Genomic DNA, 20,431 nt, shown 5'->3' with positions numbered 1-20,431 from the left:
AAAAACGAATTGCGATCGGCGGGGCTGTCATTTCTACCTGATGAAACATCAGTCTATTGATCCCGCTCACCCAGGGCCATCATTTATCTTGTTTCAGCATTTCGCATAATGCCTCGTTTGTCTTGATCAAAGTGTAGTCTTGCATGTTTAACCCTCAGGGATCCGCAGCCCTGTCCTTCCCCTGACGCCCTGCCCTTGGCCCTGGGCCCCATTCTGGGGCAGGAGGTTCTGGAAGGCCAGGACCACCCTGCCTGAGATGAGGAGGGAGGAGGAAAGGGCAGGGATGGAGCAGAGGGTGGGAGGGGAGGGCACAGATGTTGGGGATGAGGGGGCGGAGGCCAGGGTGGGGATGGCCATGGGGCTGGGCTGTGTGTCCTCCTCCTGGGTTCACCAGACTCCTGCAGACCTCCTCAGAGAAGGCGAACCCTCGAGATGGGTCCTGCTTGGTTGGGCTGCCCAGTGGTCACCTGCCCGAGGCTCACCCCCCCTGCTCACATTCCGAGGCCCCTTGGTGGCCTTCAGCCAGGCCGCCTCCTCCCCCCAGTTTCCAGCCCTCAGCCCACCAGGCCTCTGGCCCAGCCTGTGCCCCACCTGCCTACTTAGGGTCTTTCTCTGGGTCCCAGCAGGGCAGGAGTGGAGGAAGGGCGGCCTCAGCCAGGGCAGGCCTGTGTGCACACAGCACAGCTCCACTGCCCAGCGACCTGGCCCCCCAGGGACCCCCACCCAGCGGCCTGGCCCTGGTGAGTGCTAGGCTTCCTTGGGTCTGTAGCCCCCTGGGTGGGGTTGTCCCCAGCTGGGGTGTGTGCTGTACCCCATTCCCAGTGCACCCCGATCTCGGGCCTGCCTCTGGGCTGCACAGTCCTGTGGAACAGTCAGGACCGCCGCCTTGGAATGCTGAGTGCGTGCTTCTGGCCCCCCCAGGCGGTGCCCCGTCCCGTCTGCAGTACTCATTCCCGTTGTCCAGGGCGCTGAGTGGGCTTTGGGGAACCTCCCTCACCCATCTTGTTCCCCTCCCAGGGGTGCCCACTCTGGCCATGTGGGCGGGTTCCAGTCCATGCTGGTCACACGTGCCCTTCCTGGCTGGGCTCAGCACCCTGCGGGCTCCACTCAGGCTAACACAGAGGCAGGCGGGGACACCCTGCCCACCCTGCCCAGGTTCCCCATCGCGGGCCTGGATGTGTCTGCTGAGCCTCCAGGAGTGCCAGGGTCTCTGGGAAACCACTGTGTCTCACACACACACACACACACACACACACACACACACACACACACACACACGGGCTAGCACAGTCATGATCCGGACCACAGAAAACCTGTACAATAGTTCATATATTTATTCTTAAGCAAGTTATCAATAAAAAATTTAATACTAAAATGCCTTTACATGGTTTGCTGTTCATAAAACCTTTTTTGTTTGTTTTATTTTTAGTGTTTACATTGAAAAAAAAAATCCAACCATCCTCTTAGTTACACATTTACAAGGATCGTGCTTTAGCCACGTTTAGCCACGGTGGGGAGGGGTCGCACCAGTCGCGCACACACGGAAAGAAAGGAAAGAGAGAAAGAGGTGGACACAGGAGAGCCCCACGGGGCGGAAGGGAGCTTCAGGAGCAGGAGGGAGGCCCTCCCCGATGCTGCCACTCCTCGCCCTGGGGCTGAGCAGCCTGGACCCTAGAGCCAGCCGCTGGTGCGCCTTCCTTCTCTGGACACATCGGACTGCCTGGCCTCCCGCGGGACCTTGTGGGCACTTCCCCAACCACCACTAGGAGTGGAGACACTGGGGGAGGGGAGCGGGGAAGCTGGGTGCCGGGGCCCTATACAACAGCCCCCTCCCCATTCTGGAGCCACCAAGAGCATGGGGGGGGGGCAGACAGCAGCTGGGGAAACAAGGCTCGGTGTTGGGGCTGGGCTCCTGGCCGGCCCGAGCGAAGGAAGGGGCGGAGAGGGCCTGACTGGGATGCGGGTGTCCACCCACACCCTTCCTTCTGGGAGCCTTCCTGCAGCTCCCAATGGGGTGAAGAATTGGTGACGGGACCTGGGGAGCCTGGGTCCCCCAACACAGTTCTGAGGACGAGGGCCTCTGGCAGGGCCTGGGGGGGCAGGGTGTGGGCAGAGGAGATGCTCGTTCGGAGCATGATCCTGCCAGGCCAGGAAGTCTGTCCTGCCAAGTGGCCACAGAAAGACCCAGAAACCCCACGGGGCGGAGCAGGCAGGGGGCTGCGGGCCAGAAGCTGGGAAGAGAGGGGAAGGGGAGGGTCCTTCCCCCCATCCCAGGGCCTCCCCAGGGCTCTCCACCATCTGTGCCTGAGCGGCCAGTGAGGTTGGCCGTGGTCGTGGGCACCAGGGGAGGCGTCTGGAGGGGAAGGGGTGTCTTTCACACCCCCCGCCTGGTGGTGGGAAGGGGTCGGGGCTGACCAAGCCCTGCTCCCTGTGACAAACTGGCCATGTGAACGGAAATCAGAAACGACGGGGAATATTTAGGGCATAAAATAAAGACAGCGCCTTTTCTTTTCGTATCTTAAAACACTTGTTCGCTTTTGTTTTGTTTTAAGCAGAGGTAAGGTACGCCTGGCCGCTGCCCTCCTGGGTGGGGGGCTACGGAGCCTGCTTTCGTCTCCTGGCCCGGAATCCTTTCTTTCCAGGGGGACCCTCATTGACACCCCCAACCCCGATTCTTCCTTTACCTAAGAGATGTCTCGAAAGGAAATGAACTCCAGTGTGACTTCTGTCTACAGTCGGCCCTTAAGAGATCACAGGGTGCAACAGGTCCCGCCCGATCTGTCCCGGGGTCCCTGTCCCGGGATCTCTGCCCCCAGTCCCAGCTACCTCTGTTGACACCAGCGCCCCCTCGGGGACTCAGCTAGGCTGAGGAGAACAGCGCATTTCCATAGAAAACGCCAGAACAAAATCCCTGCACACGCTCGTGCGGACACACACACAGACACGGACACACGCACACACAGACACACCCTCGTCACGCCAGTGGGGGGAAAATCCTTTTCCACTTTTTTCCGCAGAAATACAATATTTACATAGAGAAATAAATAGACGACACACCTGATTTCTGCTTTCCCTGGTGGGACAGTCGGAGGTATAGGAAATATGGCTTGGATACGAATCTCGAGAACTGCCGATGCGGGAAAGCAGAGTGGCCGGGGGCCTGGGGCCAGCCTGACCCTCCACAGCAGATGGACGGGACTGGGGTCCACGCCTAAGAGCGCTCTTTCCAGGGAAAATCACGGAAAAGCCTTGGGTGGGTTTGCATATTGGCTCAGCCCGACCTCGGGGCTCCTCGCTTGGCCCGGCGGGCAGCTCAGCACAGGATGGGCACGCCTTCCGCCGTCACCAGGCGCCCGGTGGTGGGGTCGTAGGTGCCCGCCAGGTAGTAGAGGTCCTGCCGGTCCTGGCACTTGCGGCTCCGGGCCATCTGCTCGTACTGCTCCCGGGCCACCACCTGGCACTTGTGGGAGATGGTCTGCACGTCGTTCTCGTCCTCGTGGCTGGACTGGTACAGCGCGTTCTGCCGGGCGGGGCGCATGGCGTCGGGGCCGGCCTCAGCCCGCGCCCCACCACCCGGAGGGACCCTGTGCTCGGGAAGGGTCACAGAAGAGCTTTCACAGAGGCCGGGAGCCTGCGCTGGGGACCCCATGCTGTGAGACCCCCAAGGGGGCTCCTCCACACGCCTGGAAGCTCCACTCTTGTCCAGGTGTGGGTCAGGGGCACGGGAGGGGGGACGGAGGGCTGGGAGGGCCCTGCCGGGAGTCCTGAGAGTGAGCTGTGGGGTGCCAGAGCCCTCGGGAGGCAGGACCCGGGTGCACCAGGGGACAAGGCAGGTGCCCCGCAAGGCTCCCGGGGCTCCCAGCAGGCAGGCGCCCCAGAGGCCGCTCGGCTGGCCCTAGCTGCTGAGACGCTGGCCCCACCATGCCTGCTTCACCCCCCAGACCCTCACCTTCCCGTCACTCTGCCGCTTCCCCAGCTTGGTCTCCTCGGGGTGGTAGAACCACTTGACCTTCACCACCATGTTGCTGCCCCAAGATTCCCACATGCTCTCAATGCGGCCGATGTAGGGCAGGTTGGGCCTCCCGGCCGACAGGAAGACGGCACAGTCCCCAATGCGCAGCACCTCCTTGCCCCGGACGATGGCCTTGTAGAACAGCTTCCGGGCCTTTCCCTTCATGCCACGTCTCTGCAGGGGGACAGCCAGAGGCAGCAGGTGAGGAATGCCCAGGAGAGGAGGACAGGCCTAGTGAGAGCAGGAGGAACGGTGTGGCCTCTGGGTGTGGCCCCAGGGCTCCTGGGAGGGCAGAAATGCCCACACTGTGCTGCCAGGCACAGACCCTGGTCCTGGGAGTGGACCACGCCCGGGTTTGCCCTGCACACTGGGTCGGGACAGGAAGATCGCAGTGATCCCGATGGCAGAACCGGGGCAGAGTGGAACACCTGTGTTCAGCACAGCACTGTCCACAAGTGCAAAGGGCCCCATGGACAGCCCCAGGCACCCACGAGCAAGTTCAGGTACCAGGAACGTCCATGTGGTGCCACCTTCTGCAGCCCCCCAAAGCTGGACCCCAGTCCCCACCAACTACTCAGAAAAAGCCCCCAGAACTACCCAGAGACATGGCCCAGGGGAAGCAGGGCGCAGGCACCTGCTGGGCCGAGGCGCGGAGTCGTTGGTAGGACAGCATAGGCAAGGACAAAGGCAGCTGCCCCGTCCAAAGGAGGCCCGGCTACCCCAGAGCCGCACTCGGGTGTGGACAGGAAAAGGAACAGGAACCCAGTTTCTTTGGGGACAGGAGCTCCTCTGCTGGCCCTGGGCCCTGGGGAGAGGAGCCCGCCTACCTGTGTGGGGTTCCCCGACCACTTCCAGAGCTGCCGGGCCGGCAGGAAGGCTGAGATCTTTGGCCGGTTCTCCACGGAGGGCAGCCGCTGCCCCCGGGAAAGCTCTTTGGCTTTGGAGAAGCTCAAGGCCTCCTTGCGCTTAAGCTTGGATTTGCCACCACTGGGGCCGGTGCCCGCACCTGCACTGGCCACCGTGGCCCTGGACAGGAAACAGCGCTGTGCGTGGGCATGGGGGCTGCCCCCCTTGGAGCGCAGGGCCTCGGGCTGGGCCAGGAGGGCGGGCACCGGGTGGGTGAGACAGGTCTGCAGCAGCAGGGCCGGGTCCTCCCCGTCAGAGCTGTAGGAGGAGTCCTCGTTGTCTGAGGAGCAGAGGCTGGAGGTGGACATGGAGCCTGAGGAGGAGGATGTGGACGAGCCGGACGAGGAGGAGGACATGGACAGGCGGGTGAGGAAGCGGGAGGGCATGCCGGCGGCCAGCCCCGGCCCGTCCTCGTCCTCGTCCGAGTAGGAGCTGGGGCAGTCGCTGTCGCAGGGCAGTGGGTACTCGGCTTGCCCTGCGTACTTGCGCAGAGCCAGCCCCATGGGCAGCGGGTGGGCAGGTGCCCTCCCCTTCTTGTCCTTGCCCATGAGGGCCGGGTGTGCATAGCTGGGGCTGGGCAGGGGGCGCCCCAGCTTGGGGCCGAAGTCCTTGTCACCCACGAGCAGCGCCTTGCAGTTCTTGTTCTTGGGGGAGGTCACGCCTTCGTGGTCCAGCTTGACCAGGAACTCGCTGCCTGCCCGCCGCCGCCCGCCCTTCTCGGCCTCCGCCCGCTCAGACTTCTTGGCCCGTAGCAACTTGTGGGCTCCCCCGGGCAGGCCTGACCCAGACCCGCTGACAAAGGGTGCGTAGGAGCTGGCCAGGCTGCTGAAGGAGTCGGCGCGGAAGCCGTTGCCGAACACAGGGGCGGCCGCGGTGTGTGCGGGGAACAGGGCCTCGCGGGCCCGCAGCTTCTTGGCGCCGTGGAGCTGGAAGAGGTTCTGCAGCACCCCTGGCCCTTTGCTGCCCGCCGCCGCCGCCGCCTTGCGCTTGGTCTGCGCCACCGCTGACCAGCTCAGCAGGGGGCTGCCCCTGTGGCCTAGGAAGTGGTCCGAGGCCCCCGTGGGGGACTTGGCACCTGAGGTTAGGAGGTCTGCTTTGCCTGGGGGGGAAGCCAGGTAGGGTCAGCGGCACCAGCTGGGTCCCCGGTGGCCTCCACCTGCCCCTCCCCAGCCCGACCAGGCTGCCCCGTGGGTGCTCCCCCTCCCGGGCTGCCCACCCCCACGAGGGCCTCCCTGCCCTGGGCTCTTGCAGTCCTGCAAATACCAGCTTTGTCTTTGACGATGGATTTCTTCCCAGGGGTCTTTGTGGCTTCAGGGCCATCCTGTGCTTTAGGGGAGAGGCTGGGGGTGGGGGCCTCACTGGAAGGGGGGGCCTCGTTGGCTGCCTTCTTGGTCCTCCGGCAGCTGCTGGACACCAGCAAGGCTGGAGAGGGCTCTGTGCCTGCAGAACGGGCAGAAGGGCTCAGTGGGGCCCGAGGGGCACCCCCTCCTCCCTTCCTCCTCTCTGGGAGCTGAGGTAGAGCTGGCCGGGGAGCGGGAGCATGCAGGGTGCTCACACTGGATCTTGAAGTCCGGAGGCAGCAACCTGATGTTGGAGACAGCAATGTGGCCTGTGTCCCCATCGTCAAACTCCACGACCACGGAGTCCAGGTCTTCCTCCTCGTCGCTGGAGGCACCTGCCGAGGGGGCACAGCCTGAGCACGTGGCGGGTCGGACAGTGGGGGGCTGAGCGGGATGTTGCTACTCTCCAGTCCCCGCAGGCCCCGGATTTGCCACTGGGGCGTGGCTGGCAGGTGTCAGGCCACTCCACCCCAGGGCATGCACCTGTGCAGGTGCACACACACCTCTAGCCAAGTCACCTGGGAGAAGGCCCCTTCCAGGAGAGTCCCGCAGGCCTCCGCCCACTCCTCCGAGGACCCTCCAGCCATCCTGCCCTGGCACCAGAGGTCTGCCTCGGGAGAGCTGGTGTGTGCACAATGGATCTGGGGACCCAGCACTGGGCTCTGAGTCCGTCCTCCCAGCCCTCTGCCTGGCTGGAGATGGGCACCTCTCTGCCCAGGCCCTCCTGGCTTCTCATGGCCCCTGGGAGCTGCTCCTGTCGTGTGGCTCTAAGCAGAGGCCCAGGTGTGCCTCTCCGTCCTCCCCGGCATGAAGTTCTGTGTGGGTGGGGTCCCCGGGTCCACAGGGTCTCAGAGGGAGCCTGGCCCAGGTGCTTCTTGGACATGCTTACCTCGGACCACGTTGCCTGGGTACAGGCAGCGAGACTTCTGGCTCCAGTAGGCACACACCCGGGTGCCAGGCGGGAGGTACCGGCTGGATTGTGGCCTGACGTCCAGAACCTGCCGCGAGGGGTGGTGGGCAGAGGAGAGTGGCCTGTGAGCAGGCGGGGCCTGGCCACAGGGGCTCTCTCTGGGCCCAGGGCAACCCCCAGGGCTGTCCCCCAGGCGGGCGCCTGGCTCACCGCCTCCTGCAGGAGTTGTTCCAGCGAGTAGATCCGCTGCCGATTGCCTCTCTCGCCCTCGATGACGATGCTGTAGCTGAGGGTATGGGAGAGCGTGAGGGGCCTGTGGGGGACTTGCAGCTGTAGCCCTGTCCCTCCCGTCCACACCGGGCCTCACATGTCGGGGGGCTGCAGGGTCCTGACGCTGCCCGCATACAGCAGGCTGTCCTCCTTGGGGATGAGCACGGGCAGCCCGTCTTGCAGGTCCTCCTTGTGGATGGTGCAGGATCGAGCTGTGGGGGAGAGCGTCAGCGCCAGCCCACCCCCCCCCAGCCTGGTGCCCGTCCCGCCCACTCACCCAGGGCAGTGCTCTGCTCCACACTCAGGGGGCTGCTGGCCTCCTCCTCCTCCTCCTCCGAGAAGCTGCTGTCTCGGGCGAACTCGAAGTCGTGTTCCGCAGCGAAGGTGTCCAGCAGCCGGCTCACCGCTCGGCCCTGAGCCTGGGGGCCAGAGGAGTCAGGCAGGGCAGGAGAGGCGGGGCCCGGCTCCTGGGCTGGGCGGGCTGTTACCTGGGTGCCGACAGCCTTGCTCTTCACCTTGCCCAGCTTCCTGCCCTTTCCTAGGATGGCCTTGGCGTTGCGGGCAGACAGGGCGATGGACAGGGCCCCGTTCTTCCTCTGTGGAGGGGGGGCGGAAGAGAGGGGCAGTGGTAAGGGCGGCCATGCCCAGCTGGCTGGTGCAGACGCCTGGGGTCAGGGAGCAGAGAGCTGCAGAAGTCCCCTCCCGGCTGGCCTCACCCGCAGCATGGGCTGCAGCAGTGTGCTCTTGCGCGTGGCTCTCTGCAGACGCTCGCTGGCCAGCTGGCTGCTTTCCTCGCGGCAGGTGAAGGCCTGGGCGGGACTGAAGAGGGTGTCCCTGGTGGCAGTGGCCCCTGGCTCTGCCCGCAGGCCGTTGTCGGCCTTACCCTTGGACTTCCTCTTGCCCGGTGCACCTGGGGGTCGCCGGCCTGGGGCCCGCTCCATTTTGGCGCCCACCTTGGCCTTCACCGTCCGCCGCTTGATCTTGACTTCGCCCTCGGGGCTGGACAGGCGGCAGGCCCCTGTGGGAGGGAGGGAGGGAGGGAGGGAGGCCGTCCTGGTTCTGGCTGTGGGTGCTGCCCGCTGCCCACTGCCCGCTGGCCTGGCCTCCTGTTACCTGGCAAGCCCTGCCGCTCCTTCTTCTTCTTGGCCTTCTGGTTGGCTTCCATCTTGACCACGGAAGAGGGCGAGGGCCCCAGCACCGCTGCCCCAGACCCTGGGTGCAGCACCAGCCCGGGCTCCGTGGGGGCCACCGCCGTCTCCAGGAGGGCCTGGCAGTCCTCACTGTCATAGCCGCTGCCTGGGGACAGCAAAGGGGGCTGAGCCTTGCCATCTGGGGGTGGGAGGGGGGCCTGTGGGGACTGGAGGTCCAGCCTGTCCTAACTCCCTCTGGGTGGAACTCGGGGACCCAGCCCTCAAGCTGAGGGTGTTCGGTGGGGGAGGGGAAGGGGTTTTCTTTCTACAGCCCCAATTTGCTTGGCTGGGCCCCTCCCCAGGCAGCCGTCCCCTCTGTCCCCTCTATCCCCTCTCTGCATCCTGGGGGCCCAGATGGCCAGCTTCCTGCCCCCCCCCCCCCAGCAGGGCTTCCCTTTGTTCTCCGCAGCTCCTGACCCTGGGGGAGGGGCTGGGAGGGAGGAAGTGTCTGTTTTTCCAGGCTCCTGGTCCTGGACACACGGCTGCTGGGGAGATAACCCCTGGCCGGACGCTGCAGGAATGGAGGCCCGGGAGGGCAGAGGCTATTTTTAACCCCCATTTCCAGGATGTATCCAAGGGCCTCTTTCCTCCACAGGGAGAGCCGCTGAGCTCTGCCCTGGCCATGAGGGCTCCTTCCCAGCCGGTCCCAGTGAGAGGCCCTCCCAGGTCTGCCAGCTCCATGAGCCCTGACCTGGCTCTGGCAGTGCCCACGCCCCTGTCCCCTGCCTCCAGACCTGGAGACCTGGCTGTGACCTTGCCCACCAGCAACGTGCCTGCTTCGTGTGCCGTGGCCCCCACTGGCATCTCCCTGCCGCCGTCACCGCCAGGCTGTGAGTGCCGGGCTGCCCTGGACACCTTGGCACTCTTGGCTCGGGACAGCTTCTTCCGGATGCGCCCACCTGGGGCAGCCTCCTTTCTCTGGAAGGGGCCGAGGCCACTGGGCAGACCCTTGCTCTTGACCTTCGGCTTCAGCTGGGCCACCTGGTGGGCCACAGAGGACCCCAGCTCACCCTGAGTGTTGCTCTTCTTGCACCGCACCTTCTCCTGAGGACGAGGAGGCCGTGGCTACACCCTGGCCCACCGTGGCCACAGCCTCCAGGCCTTTGGGCTTGCCTCTGCCAACGTGGGGCTGAAGGCAGCGCCCCAGTGGCACTGCCCTCCTTCCCCACTGAGTGTCCCCTCCTCAGCATCCTATTCAGGGGCCCTGGGTGTGCTGGGTGAAGGATATCGGGCTCAGCAGAAGGGCCAGCACCAGGCAGGCACCTGGTGGACACTGCGTTCAGAGCCTCCCCAGAGGGTGCTCGGCCTAAGGGAGCTGTCTTCCTGTCCGCAGGGGCCACCCCTGCTGGAGGACGGAGGGCATCAGGAGCAGTGGGCGTTCCAGTGTCCCTGTCCCCATGTCACATGGCTCAGGTCCATCTTGGGGGACAGGCTGGGGACTCACCCCGGAGGACGGCGGCAGGCCCACATAGACGCTGTCCTCCAGCTTGCTCCGCTTCTTCCTGGGCTCCTCACGGCCTCGAAGCTCTGCACACAGTAGGCTTAGGCTGGCCCTCACTGCCCTGGGGGCACAGGCAGTGGTGGGCAAGGTGGGCACAGGCATGGGCACAGCAGCTCTGCCCAGGAGCCTAAGCCTTGTTCCCACCGTCCCTGTGTGCCTAGGACAGCCCCCTGCGCCTTCCAGGATGGGTCTCTGCTGGGGGTCAGAGTCTGGGCCAGTACTGAGCTCTTCTGGACACTTGACTCCCCACTAATATGCCTCCTGACCACAGGCCCTTGGCGATGGGGCACCTCAGTGCCTGCACCTGCTCCCTGCAGGGCTGTGATGGAAGTGGGGTGCTTCTTTATCCCACCCCATCCTTCTACCCTGCTGGGGAGAAAGCTCTCAGTGGCGTCCAGTCTTAACCACTGGTGAGGCCCAGCCCCCAAGAGGAAGCCCAGCCCCAGGAGCCAGGGCTGTGCAGCTACCTGGCCCCTGGTGACTGGGGCAGTGGACTCAGTCTTTCCACCTGGAAGTCGGGACAGTAACATGGTTACTGCAAGGTTGGGGTGGGGATCACACGAGTCCAGGCCTGGCCTTGGGCAAGTGTCCAAGGCCAGGCCCTACCAGAGCTGGGACAGAAGGCACTGGGACAGCTTCCTGAGGTCAGGGTCCATTTCAGAAGGGGTGGGGGGGGGCAACAGCCACATAAACACACACTCTCCCTCCAAGTCCCCTGGGGCCCCCACAGGCTCAGCCCTCCCAGGGGGTCTTGCGGAGGAAGCTGAACCCCACCGTCCACCTCCCCAGGGCCTGCAGCTGCGTGGCCTCCTCCAGGCGGGGAGCCGGGCTGGGCTGACCCAGGATCAGTGCCACAGGAGACAGGCTCAAGGCTCCTCACCACCCCATGTGCCTGGGGAAACTGGGGTGCTGTTTGCCTGCCCGCAGTTGGACAGGGGCTGGGGGCTCTGCAGCCCGTCAACCCTGCCCTGCCCATGGGGTGCAGAAGGGAGTGTGGTTGCTCGTGACACTGGGTCGCGGACGGGGACTGAGAGGCTGACCCAGTCTGGCCTCGTGGGGCCAGACGTCCCTCGTCACCTTCCTGTCCAGCCAGGAGGCCGGGCCTCTGTGGGCTGAGAAGGCCAGGCAGGAAGCCCTGCAGTGAGATCCTCCTAGCCCCCAGCTTCCTGCCCACCCTGCTTGGCCCTCCCACTTCCGGCAGGGCAGAGGGCCCATCCCCTGGGCCCAACTGCTGGCTGCAGCCTCGAGGCTTGTAGCGTGTGGATGGAGAGTGGGGACAGAAGCCGGAGGTGGGGGAGAGGCCGAGACCTGCTCTCTGGGCCGGGTTTCCTTCCCGGCCCTGAGGCTGCGGCTTCTTGGGTCAGCAATGCTGTCCTGAGGTCAAGGTTTCAGGCTGGGGTTGCAGTGAAGCAGGGCGGGGGGAAGCTGCCGGGCCTGCCATGCCTCTGTACGGGCTCCAAGACAGAGACCCTGGCCAGGGCCTGGCCTCCAGTGGCCCTTCCTGCCCAGCAGCCCCAGGGTGCCTGCTGGTTCTCAAAGGGAGACCCCCACTGGGAGACACCTGGGCAGGGAGGGACCGGCGGGCCATGCCCAGCCATATGGTGGACCCCCTCCTGCAGCCCACGCACACTCCCCGCCCCGTAACCTTCTCTGCATTTGCTAATGTTTTGTGACATAAAGCCCTGAGATTAATTTTTTGCCTCTGTCTTAATTGAAGGAACCATTTAGTGCCGATTTAACTATTATTACCAAATCATCGGGATTGATGCGGTGCACAAGCGCGCGCGCCAATCGCGTTCTGAGGAGCTCGGAGGATTTATGTAAATGGGCCTGCCGGGAGAGGCAATTTGTAGCCGAGAAGGACAATTATGCCCGGCCCGGGAGTGCGCCGTCGACAGCGCCGGGCGGGTAATGGATAATAACCTCCGCGGCGGCGTGAGCAGCAGCGCAGCGTGACCACGACTTTATACAGTGCAGATAAAGAGCCTTTTACGCCACGCCGCCTCACACATGGGGCCAGGTCCTGGGGCCGGCGTGGCCGAACATGGGGGCCGGGGCTTCCTGAGGGTGGCAAGGACATGGGGGCTGCAGCGGGTGTCTGCACTAGCAGTGCCCGCCCCAGTGGGGCTCTGTCCCCAGGACCCTGTCCTCGGGTCCTGGAAGGGCCGTGCTGGGCCTTCAGACAAGGTGTGAAGGGCAGCCGCAGCCCAGGCAGCAGGGACAGACAGCCCTGCTGTCCAGGCCATGAGCGCCAGCCCAGCCCTGCCCACCCTGTTCCCAACACCCACACTCACTTGGCCTTCTTGCCCTCGCTCCTGGCCAGCTGGCCCCCGGGACGCAGGGCAGACAGCGAGCTGGAGTGTCTGCGCTTTCTGGGGCGGCCAGGCCCCCGCCGCGCAGGGCTCCGAGAACTCTCCTCTCTCCTGGGGGCCAGAGGAGAGCTGTCAGAGGCTCCCCCACCCTGCAGCCCACCCTGCAGCTCTGGCTGCAGAACCTTGCCCCTCCCGGCCTCTGGGCTCCAGCTGTCCGGCCCCCAGGGCCCTGCAGGCTAACCTCTGCTCCTGGAGCCCCACTCCCAGCCAGACCGCCTTGGCACTGGTCCCCTCTCCTCGACACCCTGTGGACTGGTCTCTGGGACACAGCCTGCTCTGTCTGAAGTCTCACCCCCAGGTCTCAGGGCTATCACCACCACTGAGGAGCCTGGGGACCCCAGCTTCCTGGAGACCCTGGCGAGGCCCCTACCCAAAGGCAGCCAGCACGGCCTGGCTGGAATCTGCATCTGCCCCAGCACCGCCCCAGGTGCCGCCCCAGTGTGGGGCCCTTGGGGGTGAGCACCGCAGCTCCAGCCCCCACGTACTCATGGTCATGCCGTCGCTGCAGGCGCGCTAGCTCTCGCTGCTTCTCCTTGTAGCGCCGTTGCAGCTCTGCCAGCTGCATGCGCATCTCCACCTCCTGTGTGTCCAGCTGGTCGATGGCAGCCTTCAAGGGGCAGACCTGTGTGCAGGGGCACAGGGGCCTGAGAGCCTGGCCAGAGCCTTAGGGCAGGGCTGGTGGACAGTGCCTGCCCTGTCATGGCACTGGCTGGGTGCCCTCGAACTGCCACTCACAGGCTTGGTCTTGGGGGTCCAGGTGTCCTTGCGCTGTAGGATCTGCATGCGGGGGGTGAGCCTGGGGCCACCAGGGTCCGCAGCAGGGGGCTGGGCTGAGGAGAAGGAGCTGTCTGGGCTGGCGGCTTCTACCAGGGACCAGGCGGTAGCCAGTGTGGCCAGGTGCTGCAGGTTGAAGGCTAGCACGTCCTCATCCTCTTCTGCTGGGGGGACAGGAGGGTCAGTAAGGGTCACACACTGCCCTGAAAGAGACTCCTGATGTCAGCCCCCACTGCAGCACAGCCCCAGCCCCTGGAGTGCCCAGTCCTGACGTGAGGACTAAGGACCAGGGCCAGGCCACAGGGAAGGTGCCTGGGGCCCCAGCAGCTCCAGGTGGGGAGAAGGCCCTGGCTGCAGGGCAGATGGGCTGGGGCCCGAGGCTCCTGCCCTGGGGGAAGGACTCACACTGGGGAGAGCGACTGCTGCCCAGAGCCCACTGTGGCGCGGCCAGCAGCGGTGTCTCTCAGGACACAGAGCCAGCACCGGCACTGCCACAGCCAAGTTCACTCCGGGGCAGACCCTTCCCCGTCGCAGACCCACACGGCTGAGCTGGGCTCGTCACCGTGGCTCCAGGGACTAGCTCACCACCTCCAGGAGGGACCTACTGCTCTCCCCTGCATCCAGGCGCCTGTCCACCCTCCTGCCAGCTTGACGGAGACCCCAGGAGCAGCTGCAGGGTGGTGGCAGTCATGGGAGGGGGGATGGCAATTCCCCTATTCCTCGTGAACAGGGTGGCCAGGCCTGGCGGGGGGCTTCCGGGGGACAGAGCAGGCCCTGGCCCGGGCAGGGTGCAGCTTCCTGCTCCGTCTCTCTTCCTGGAGGCCCCCACAGTCCTCCAGTCCTGCCCCCAGCGCTCCCTGCACCTCTCCAGGCCCCGAGGCAGGCTGGCCCTTCCTCCCAGCCCACCTGGCAGAGGAGACTGCAAGCTCTGGCCCGGGGTAGGCAGCAGTGGGCATGGCTGACCCCAGTAAGGGAGAAGGCATAGAGGTTCGCCTGGGGACCAGAGTGGGGGCCGAGCCGGGTGTCACAGGTTACCTCACCAGTGACAGCGGGACCAGGGAAACCCTGGAGTCGGGGCCAGGGAGGGACAGTCCAGTGTGCAGTCAGAGCTGGAGCTGGTGGATGTTTGGTACTTCAGAAAGCAATGACAGCAGCCAGGTGTGGTGGCACACGCCTGTCATCCCAGTGGCCCGGGAGGCTAAGGCATGAGGATTGCAAGTTCAAGGCCAGCCTCAGCAACTTAGAGAGACGCTAAGTAACCTAGCAAGATCCTGTCTCGAAATAGAAAATAAAAAGGCTGGGGATGTGGCTCAGTGGTACAGCAACCCTGGGTTCAATCTCGGTACCAAAAACAAATAAATCATTGAGTATCAATGACAGGGACACATTGACAGCACACAGGAACTGGCCAAAGGGCTCCTCCGGCCAAACCTGGGCCATCTGGTCATCAGAATAAAGAGAGACCATCATGGATTGGAGTTGGCTGCAAAGACAGAACCTGCCAGCCACGCTGCTGTCAGCAGAGCAGACAGGAGTGCGTGCCGAGGAGCTGTCACAGGGTCCCCAGGGCCTCTCCACCCAGAGCTCCGAACGGCAAGGGGCAGGTGGGGGGCCCACCCTGCGGGTCAGAGCAGACACAGCCGAGGGGACCTCCCAGGAGGGCACCGGAACCCGACCACAAAGGGACGGGCAGGTTCTCGTCTTCAGGGTCAGGGACGCCCCGTGTGGGGCGAGGAGGCAGAGAGCCCGGAAGACAGGGTGAGTCTACTCCAGACCTGGGGCCAAGATGCAGGGGCTGCCCAGAGGGGCAGCTGCCAGACACCCAGAGCTCCAGACACAGTCAAGGACACTGCCAGTCTCCACCACAGGGCACCTCAGCCTCAGACCGTCCAGGTCCCGAGCCTGGCAGGGAGGAGGGCTGGGGACTTCCCTCAGTGGGTAGTAGCAGAGGTCCCTCGACCAGCCCCTTTCAGCCACAAGCCCTGGTCGCCTGTCCCTGGGGGTCACTGTGAGCCACCAGAGCCTCTCTGCTCCTCCCCTGCGCTTTCTCCAGGTGCCCTCGAGGCCACAGGTGTGTAGCCCTCACTGGCCTCACACAGATGGATCTGCAGGCCTCGGAAGGCAGGGGGCCTCAACTACCCTGGGGTCTCCCCGGGGTCCGGGCCCCACGGGTCCCTCTGAATCCTGCTCTGTGGTGCAGAATGAAACTTATCGGGTTCATTTCAGCCAAAGTGGTCCCTGTACTTGTAAGGAACAGTTACCGCTGGACATGGGTCAGGAAGAGCCCATCGAAGGCATGGGCGGAGGGGGTGTGGCTGCTGCAGGGTGGCTGGGGCAGCCGGCACTCCACTACCCTGACTGCAGGAGACCTGGCCTGACAGTCCGCGCCTGCGCTGGCCTGCGAAACTTGGCCTCCTACGCAGAACACGTGCTCTGCATGTATTTACTCAATGAACGGGCCCTGGTCCAGCTGGCAGCCACAGCGTGCGCGCACACACACACGTACACACACAAGTGCACACGTGCGCCACAGTCACTTGGTGCCCCTTAAGCCATCCCCTCAACTGCTACGGGATGCTCACCCAGGAGTCTCTGGCACTTGGCTTACCCTGGGTGACCCTGCTGTATGTGGCCAGGAGGCCCAGCAAGGTCTCCCTGGGGGTCCGGCTGGGAGTCCACTCCAGCAGGAGCAGAGGGCCCTGGAAGGGCCGCTGGGTGCACCTCCAGGGCAGGCGTGTCCCCTGCCCAGGTCACAGCCAGAGTGGTTGCCAGGCCAGGCCTCCCTGCAGCCACACACCGAGAGGGACAGAGGCCTTGGGGGAAATCGGCTTTACAGGGACACTCACTCCTCTCCACACAGCACAAGAGGCACACGGGCGTGGGGAGCCTTGTGCTCCAGGAAAACCAGGGCTTTGTGAGGCCCTTCTACAGACATCCTGCAGCACCGTGCCTGGCTGGGGTGCCCCCCCCAGGAGGGACTTCCTCTGGGGTCAAAGGGGAAGATGGCACTGCTCTGGCAGGAAGAGGAAGTGGACTACTGGAGGGGACCATGTGGGGTCCTGACAAGGTGGGGGCAGAGCTGAGACCTGCCAAGCCGAGGCTGGCCCTTGGGCATCTGAGGTGGTCAGGCCCCAGCCTGGCAGTGGGCCTCAGTCTCCAGCTCACCCTGCTGGCCCACCACCCTGCCCTGCACACTCTGGGGTCCTGGGTGGCTGGTGAGCCCAGGGGCTCCTTGTCCTGTGGTTGCCTGGAGCAGGAATGCCTGCTGACTCAGCCCGGAGGCTCAGACCTGGTGGTCCAACGGACCCCTGCCTTGGTGCTATGTCCCCTGGGCCTGGGAGGAGAGGCAGACGTTTCCCACACTGGCCACACCAGGCCCGGGGCCAGGAGCCATGGAGCTGAGTGGTGGGGGTCCCACGGAGGGGGAGGTTGGGCTGACTGTCCCTTTCCTGTCACCAGGCCTCCATCTGCCCTCGTGTCCTGGGTCTGACCACGTCCCAGGGGAAATGCAGACAGCACACGTGAGTGCTGCCCTCCTCCTCGGAAACCACGTGGAGGGTGGCCTGGTCCCCAGGGCCCGGCTCGGAGGCCCTGGGGGAGGCCGCAGGCAGAGCTCACCTGGCGTGGCCCGCTGGCTGCTCTGTCGCTGGGCCTCCAGGTCTGCCAGCTCGCTGAGCAGGGCGATTCCGTGAATCCCTGAGCTATGGGGCAGGGTGGCGGTGCTGGGGGGCCCAGAGGTCTCGGCGGGGAGAGGGTCCAGCAGGCTCAGGCTGGGCAGGTCCCCCAGGTCCACAGTGGCGGCCACCAAGGCATCTAGGCCCAGCAGTGCTCTGGGTGGGTGGCTGCTGCTGGGAGCCGCCCAGTCCTCCTCAGAGTCCTCCACACCTCCCTCCTGCAGCTGGGCCTCTTCCGGGGCAAGCCCCAGGCCCTCCTCGTCCTCCTCCAGGGCACCAGGGCTCCCTGCTTGCTGCTGCAGGGCTTGAGGGGAGGCCCCCAGCGGGGGTCCCTGCACCCCCTCCTCTCTGGTCCTCTCTTCTTGCGCCCTTCCCTGAGTAGAATCAGCCTGGCCAGTGGCCTCGGGGGCTCCTCCCTCGAGGAGGGCCCCCAATTGCAGTTCTTGCAGCCCTTCAAGGGGGCTGGGGTCCTCTGCCTTCCCTGGGGGTCCCCGCTCAGCGGGGTGGGGTGTGGCGGCACGGTCCTGGGTGGCCTCCCCGGCCCCTGAGAGCAGCCCAGACTCCTCCAGGCCCCTGGGGCTGCAGGGGGGGGGCTCCCTGGGCAGCAACGTCCTCACAGGCTCAGGCTCAGCCCCTGGGGCGGCAGTTTGCATAGTTCCGGGGTCCAGGAGGTCAGATGAGTGCCCTCCTGAGGGCAGGGAGGCAGAGAAGCCCAGGCCAGGCGTGGGGCGCAGGTATCCTGGAGGCAGGTCTGCGAAAGAGGGAACAGGTCAGGAGAGGCAGGGGCAGGAGTGAGGCTCTGCCACAGGACGGGGCGACCCTGGTGGGGGTCCCCGCCAGCCCTCTGGGCCTGAGGCAGGGCCTGGGCACAGCGGCCTGGGGGGCGGCAGGAGGAGAGCCCCAGGGCGTCTCTGGAGGGTACAGTGTGGCCAGCCAGGAAGGGGTTTAAGCATGATGCCTGAATCAGGGCTCTTCCCGGACAGAGAGCCGGCAGGCGCGGAGGCATGGCGCCCACTGACTCCATAAGAACAACACAAGTCCTCGGGGGCTCAGTCTCCTCACTGTGGGGCTGGGAGGGGTTTTATGTCCCACACGGGTTTCCAGAGCTCGGTTCTCAGCCTGATCCGGAGAACCACGTGGCGGCTGGGGAGTGGTGGGCACAGGCCCTCCTTCTCAGACCCAAGCCGGGCTGCTGGTCGCCGTTGGCCGAGATGCCCAGCTCTGCTGAGGCCCAGGCTCAGGGCTGGGGACAGGTCCTGGTCTGGAATCCCCAAGGGCCCTGCCACCTTATCAGCTCCCAGAGCTGGCCACCAGGCCTGACCTTCCCCCAGCCCCCACTGCCAAGGGCAGGGAGGCAGGCAGCGGGGACCCGTCCAGAGCCAGGTGAAGAGGAAGGAGGAAGGAGGGGCAGGTGGCATCCCCCTGCGCCCGAGGGGGGCTTGGGTTGGTGACAGGCAGACCCTGTCATCAGCTCTGCCTGTCCAGGAGTGGGTGGCCTCAGGTGGAGGGTGGGGCCAGGATGGTGCTGCCCAAGCTCACCTGGTTCCAATGTGGTGAGGTGGGCTCTGGCCCGCCGGCCCTCCCCACTCTTGTCTTCGGCGCTGGGCACCTTGGAGCTGGGCCCTGGGCTGCGGGCAGGGCAGACGGATAAAGTGCAGGGGGCGCTGGGGCCAGGTGGTGGTGTGGGACAGCTGGTAGGGGGCTTCAGGGTGGGTGAGTGGCAGCAGGGCGGCAGCTTGACCGGGCCTGCAGCGGCAGGTGAGGGGCCGCTCTTGGCCATGGGGGTTAAGGCAACTGGCTTGTGGGTGGACTTCAGGGCCTTCTCCTGGGTGGCCTCTTCTAGCTCCAGGTGGTGGTCCTCAGGCTTCCGCTGTTGAGTTGGGGAAGAGGGTCAGCCAGGTGGCCACTCTGCACCTGTGCATCCTCTGTTGCCGGGAGGCGTGGAGGGGCTCCTGGGGCCAGCCCAGCTGGTAGAGGGAGGGGGAAATTGCCCTGGGTCCCCACTGGCTGTGGTACCTGGAAATGGGCAGCCCGCTGCAGCTCCAGGGCCTGGGCAGCCCGCTGCTGCTGCTGCTGCTGCTGCTGCTGCTGCTGCTGTTGCTGCTGCTGCTGCTGCTGCTGCTGCAGGGCATAAATCTCCTGCTGCCGCAGCAGCTGAGAACGGGAGTACACGGGGAGCTGGCCTGGGTGCTGCATGTGGGAGGTGGGGCCCCGGCTCCCGTACATGGGGGGCCACAGTGAGGCCTGGTCCATGACGTCAGCTGTAGGCAGGGCCAGAGGGCAGTCAGCCCCAGCCGGGCACGGGGGGCCTACCCCGCCCGCTCTTCCCCTCCCTCTCAGTCCTCCCAGCCCACCCAGTCCCCAGATGCTCCACCTCAAAATCCCACCTGGGTCTTGCCAGGCACCTGCCTCACCCTCTCCCGCTCCCCAGAGACTGTCCCCGACCAGGCCCTCTGCCAACAGCCCCAGGTGCCAACAGCCAGGCCCCGAGGCCCTTACCAAGCGCGTGAGGGGTGGCGTGGGGCGTGGGCTCCGAGGGCAGGATGAGGAGCTGTGTGGGGGCATCCTGGGGGAGGGGGAACACGGAGGGCACCGAGCCGGGCACAGAGGTGGGGAAGCCAGGGGGCAGGTTCTGGTGCAGGGCAGGGTGCCCGAGGCCTGGGGAGCAGAGGTCATGGGGTGAGCGGGGGGGCCCCTGTCACTCTCAGACACCCCTCTTTTGGAGGTCCAGCCCCAGGCCAGCCCCCACCTGCCCTCAGAGCACTGACCATAGGAATGTCCCCCCATCCATAAAGAGGGGCTGCGGGTGCGGGGCAGCCAGGGGGGGTGGGCGGGGTGGGGATGGGGGGCTGGGTCCCCACCCAGCTGGCCACCCTGCATCACGAGGTGGGGGGCCAGTTCTCCAGGGCAGCCGCTTGAGGGGTGAATCCGGGCAAATTCCACGAGGTCTTTGTTGTCCCTGTAAGATCACCAGAATCAGCCCTGTCACCTGGCTGACCCTGCCCTGCTCCCCGACCCTGTGGCCATCAACCTGGAAGGGAGCTGGAGGGTGGAGGGGACAGGTGGCCCCCGGTCCTGGGCCTGGTGCCGGAGGCCTCCATTCCCAGCAGCGGCCCTGTTGGCAGCGGGAGTGAGCAGAGCCCTCCAGGAAAGGCTCTGGTGGGTGTGGGACCCTGCCCAGGACAAGGCCACTGTCGACGTCCTGGCCACCATGCCCCTTCTCCCTGGAGGGCTCTGAGTGGGCACCCCACCCTGGCCAGGACCACAGCCCGACTCTTACTGTAGCAGCAGCTCGCGGCCAGCCAGCCCCAGGCGGTCATCACACAGCCGCGTCCTCTCCTCCTCACCCTCCAGGTCCAGGGCGTGTGTGGCTCGAGGGCCCCCACCAGCTGCACAGGGTCAGGAGGGCAGAAGGTGAGACGGGGCACCACTGCTGGCAGAGGCAGGCCCCACCCTGTGTTGAGCTGGGAGCTGAGGCGCCA

The 20,431-nt window shown here is 65.5% G+C and overlaps 1 protein-coding gene across 1 annotated transcript in view; it reads right to left on the bottom strand.

The window, feature by feature from the left end:
- Window positions 1-1,350: 1,350 nt before the first annotated feature.
- Window positions 1,351-20,431, bottom strand: part of Bahcc1 (BAH domain and coiled-coil containing 1) — a 54,302-nt gene continuing 35,221 nt past the window's right edge. Inside the window, exons 5-27 of the mRNA XM_077800641.1 lie at window positions 20,230-20,338; window positions 19,718-19,908; window positions 19,449-19,607; window positions 18,966-19,210; window positions 18,489-18,819; window positions 16,894-17,700; window positions 13,237-13,436; window positions 12,987-13,123; window positions 12,424-12,552; window positions 10,073-10,190; window positions 9,398-9,672; window positions 8,552-8,730; window positions 8,155-8,456; window positions 7,927-8,034; window positions 7,716-7,857; window positions 7,536-7,650; window positions 7,379-7,454; window positions 7,148-7,256; window positions 6,474-6,593; window positions 6,182-6,358; window positions 4,840-6,017; window positions 3,950-4,186; window positions 1,351-3,520 (exon numbers count right to left, since the gene is read on the bottom strand). Coding sequence (XP_077656767.1) covers window positions 3,314-3,520; window positions 3,950-4,186; window positions 4,840-6,017; window positions 6,182-6,358; window positions 6,474-6,593; window positions 7,148-7,256; window positions 7,379-7,454; window positions 7,536-7,650; window positions 7,716-7,857; window positions 7,927-8,034; window positions 8,155-8,456; window positions 8,552-8,730; window positions 9,398-9,672; window positions 10,073-10,190; window positions 12,424-12,552; window positions 12,987-13,123; window positions 13,237-13,436; window positions 16,894-17,700; window positions 18,489-18,819; window positions 18,966-19,210; window positions 19,449-19,607; window positions 19,718-19,908; window positions 20,230-20,338 — 5,651 coding nt within the window. The 3' untranslated portion in view covers window positions 1,351-3,313. The remainder of the gene's footprint in view (window positions 3,521-3,949; window positions 4,187-4,839; window positions 6,018-6,181; window positions 6,359-6,473; window positions 6,594-7,147; window positions 7,257-7,378; window positions 7,455-7,535; window positions 7,651-7,715; window positions 7,858-7,926; window positions 8,035-8,154; window positions 8,457-8,551; window positions 8,731-9,397; window positions 9,673-10,072; window positions 10,191-12,423; window positions 12,553-12,986; window positions 13,124-13,236; window positions 13,437-16,893; window positions 17,701-18,488; window positions 18,820-18,965; window positions 19,211-19,448; window positions 19,608-19,717; window positions 19,909-20,229; window positions 20,339-20,431) is intronic.

Source organism: Urocitellus parryii, chromosome 7, assembly GCF_045843805.1.
Source record: "Urocitellus parryii isolate mUroPar1 chromosome 7, mUroPar1.hap1, whole genome shotgun sequence".
NCBI classification, from domain to species: domain Eukaryota; kingdom Metazoa; phylum Chordata; class Mammalia; order Rodentia; family Sciuridae; genus Urocitellus; species Urocitellus parryii.
The sequence above is the reverse complement of the archived record's forward strand: the minus strand, read 5'-3'. Positions and strand labels throughout refer to the sequence as shown.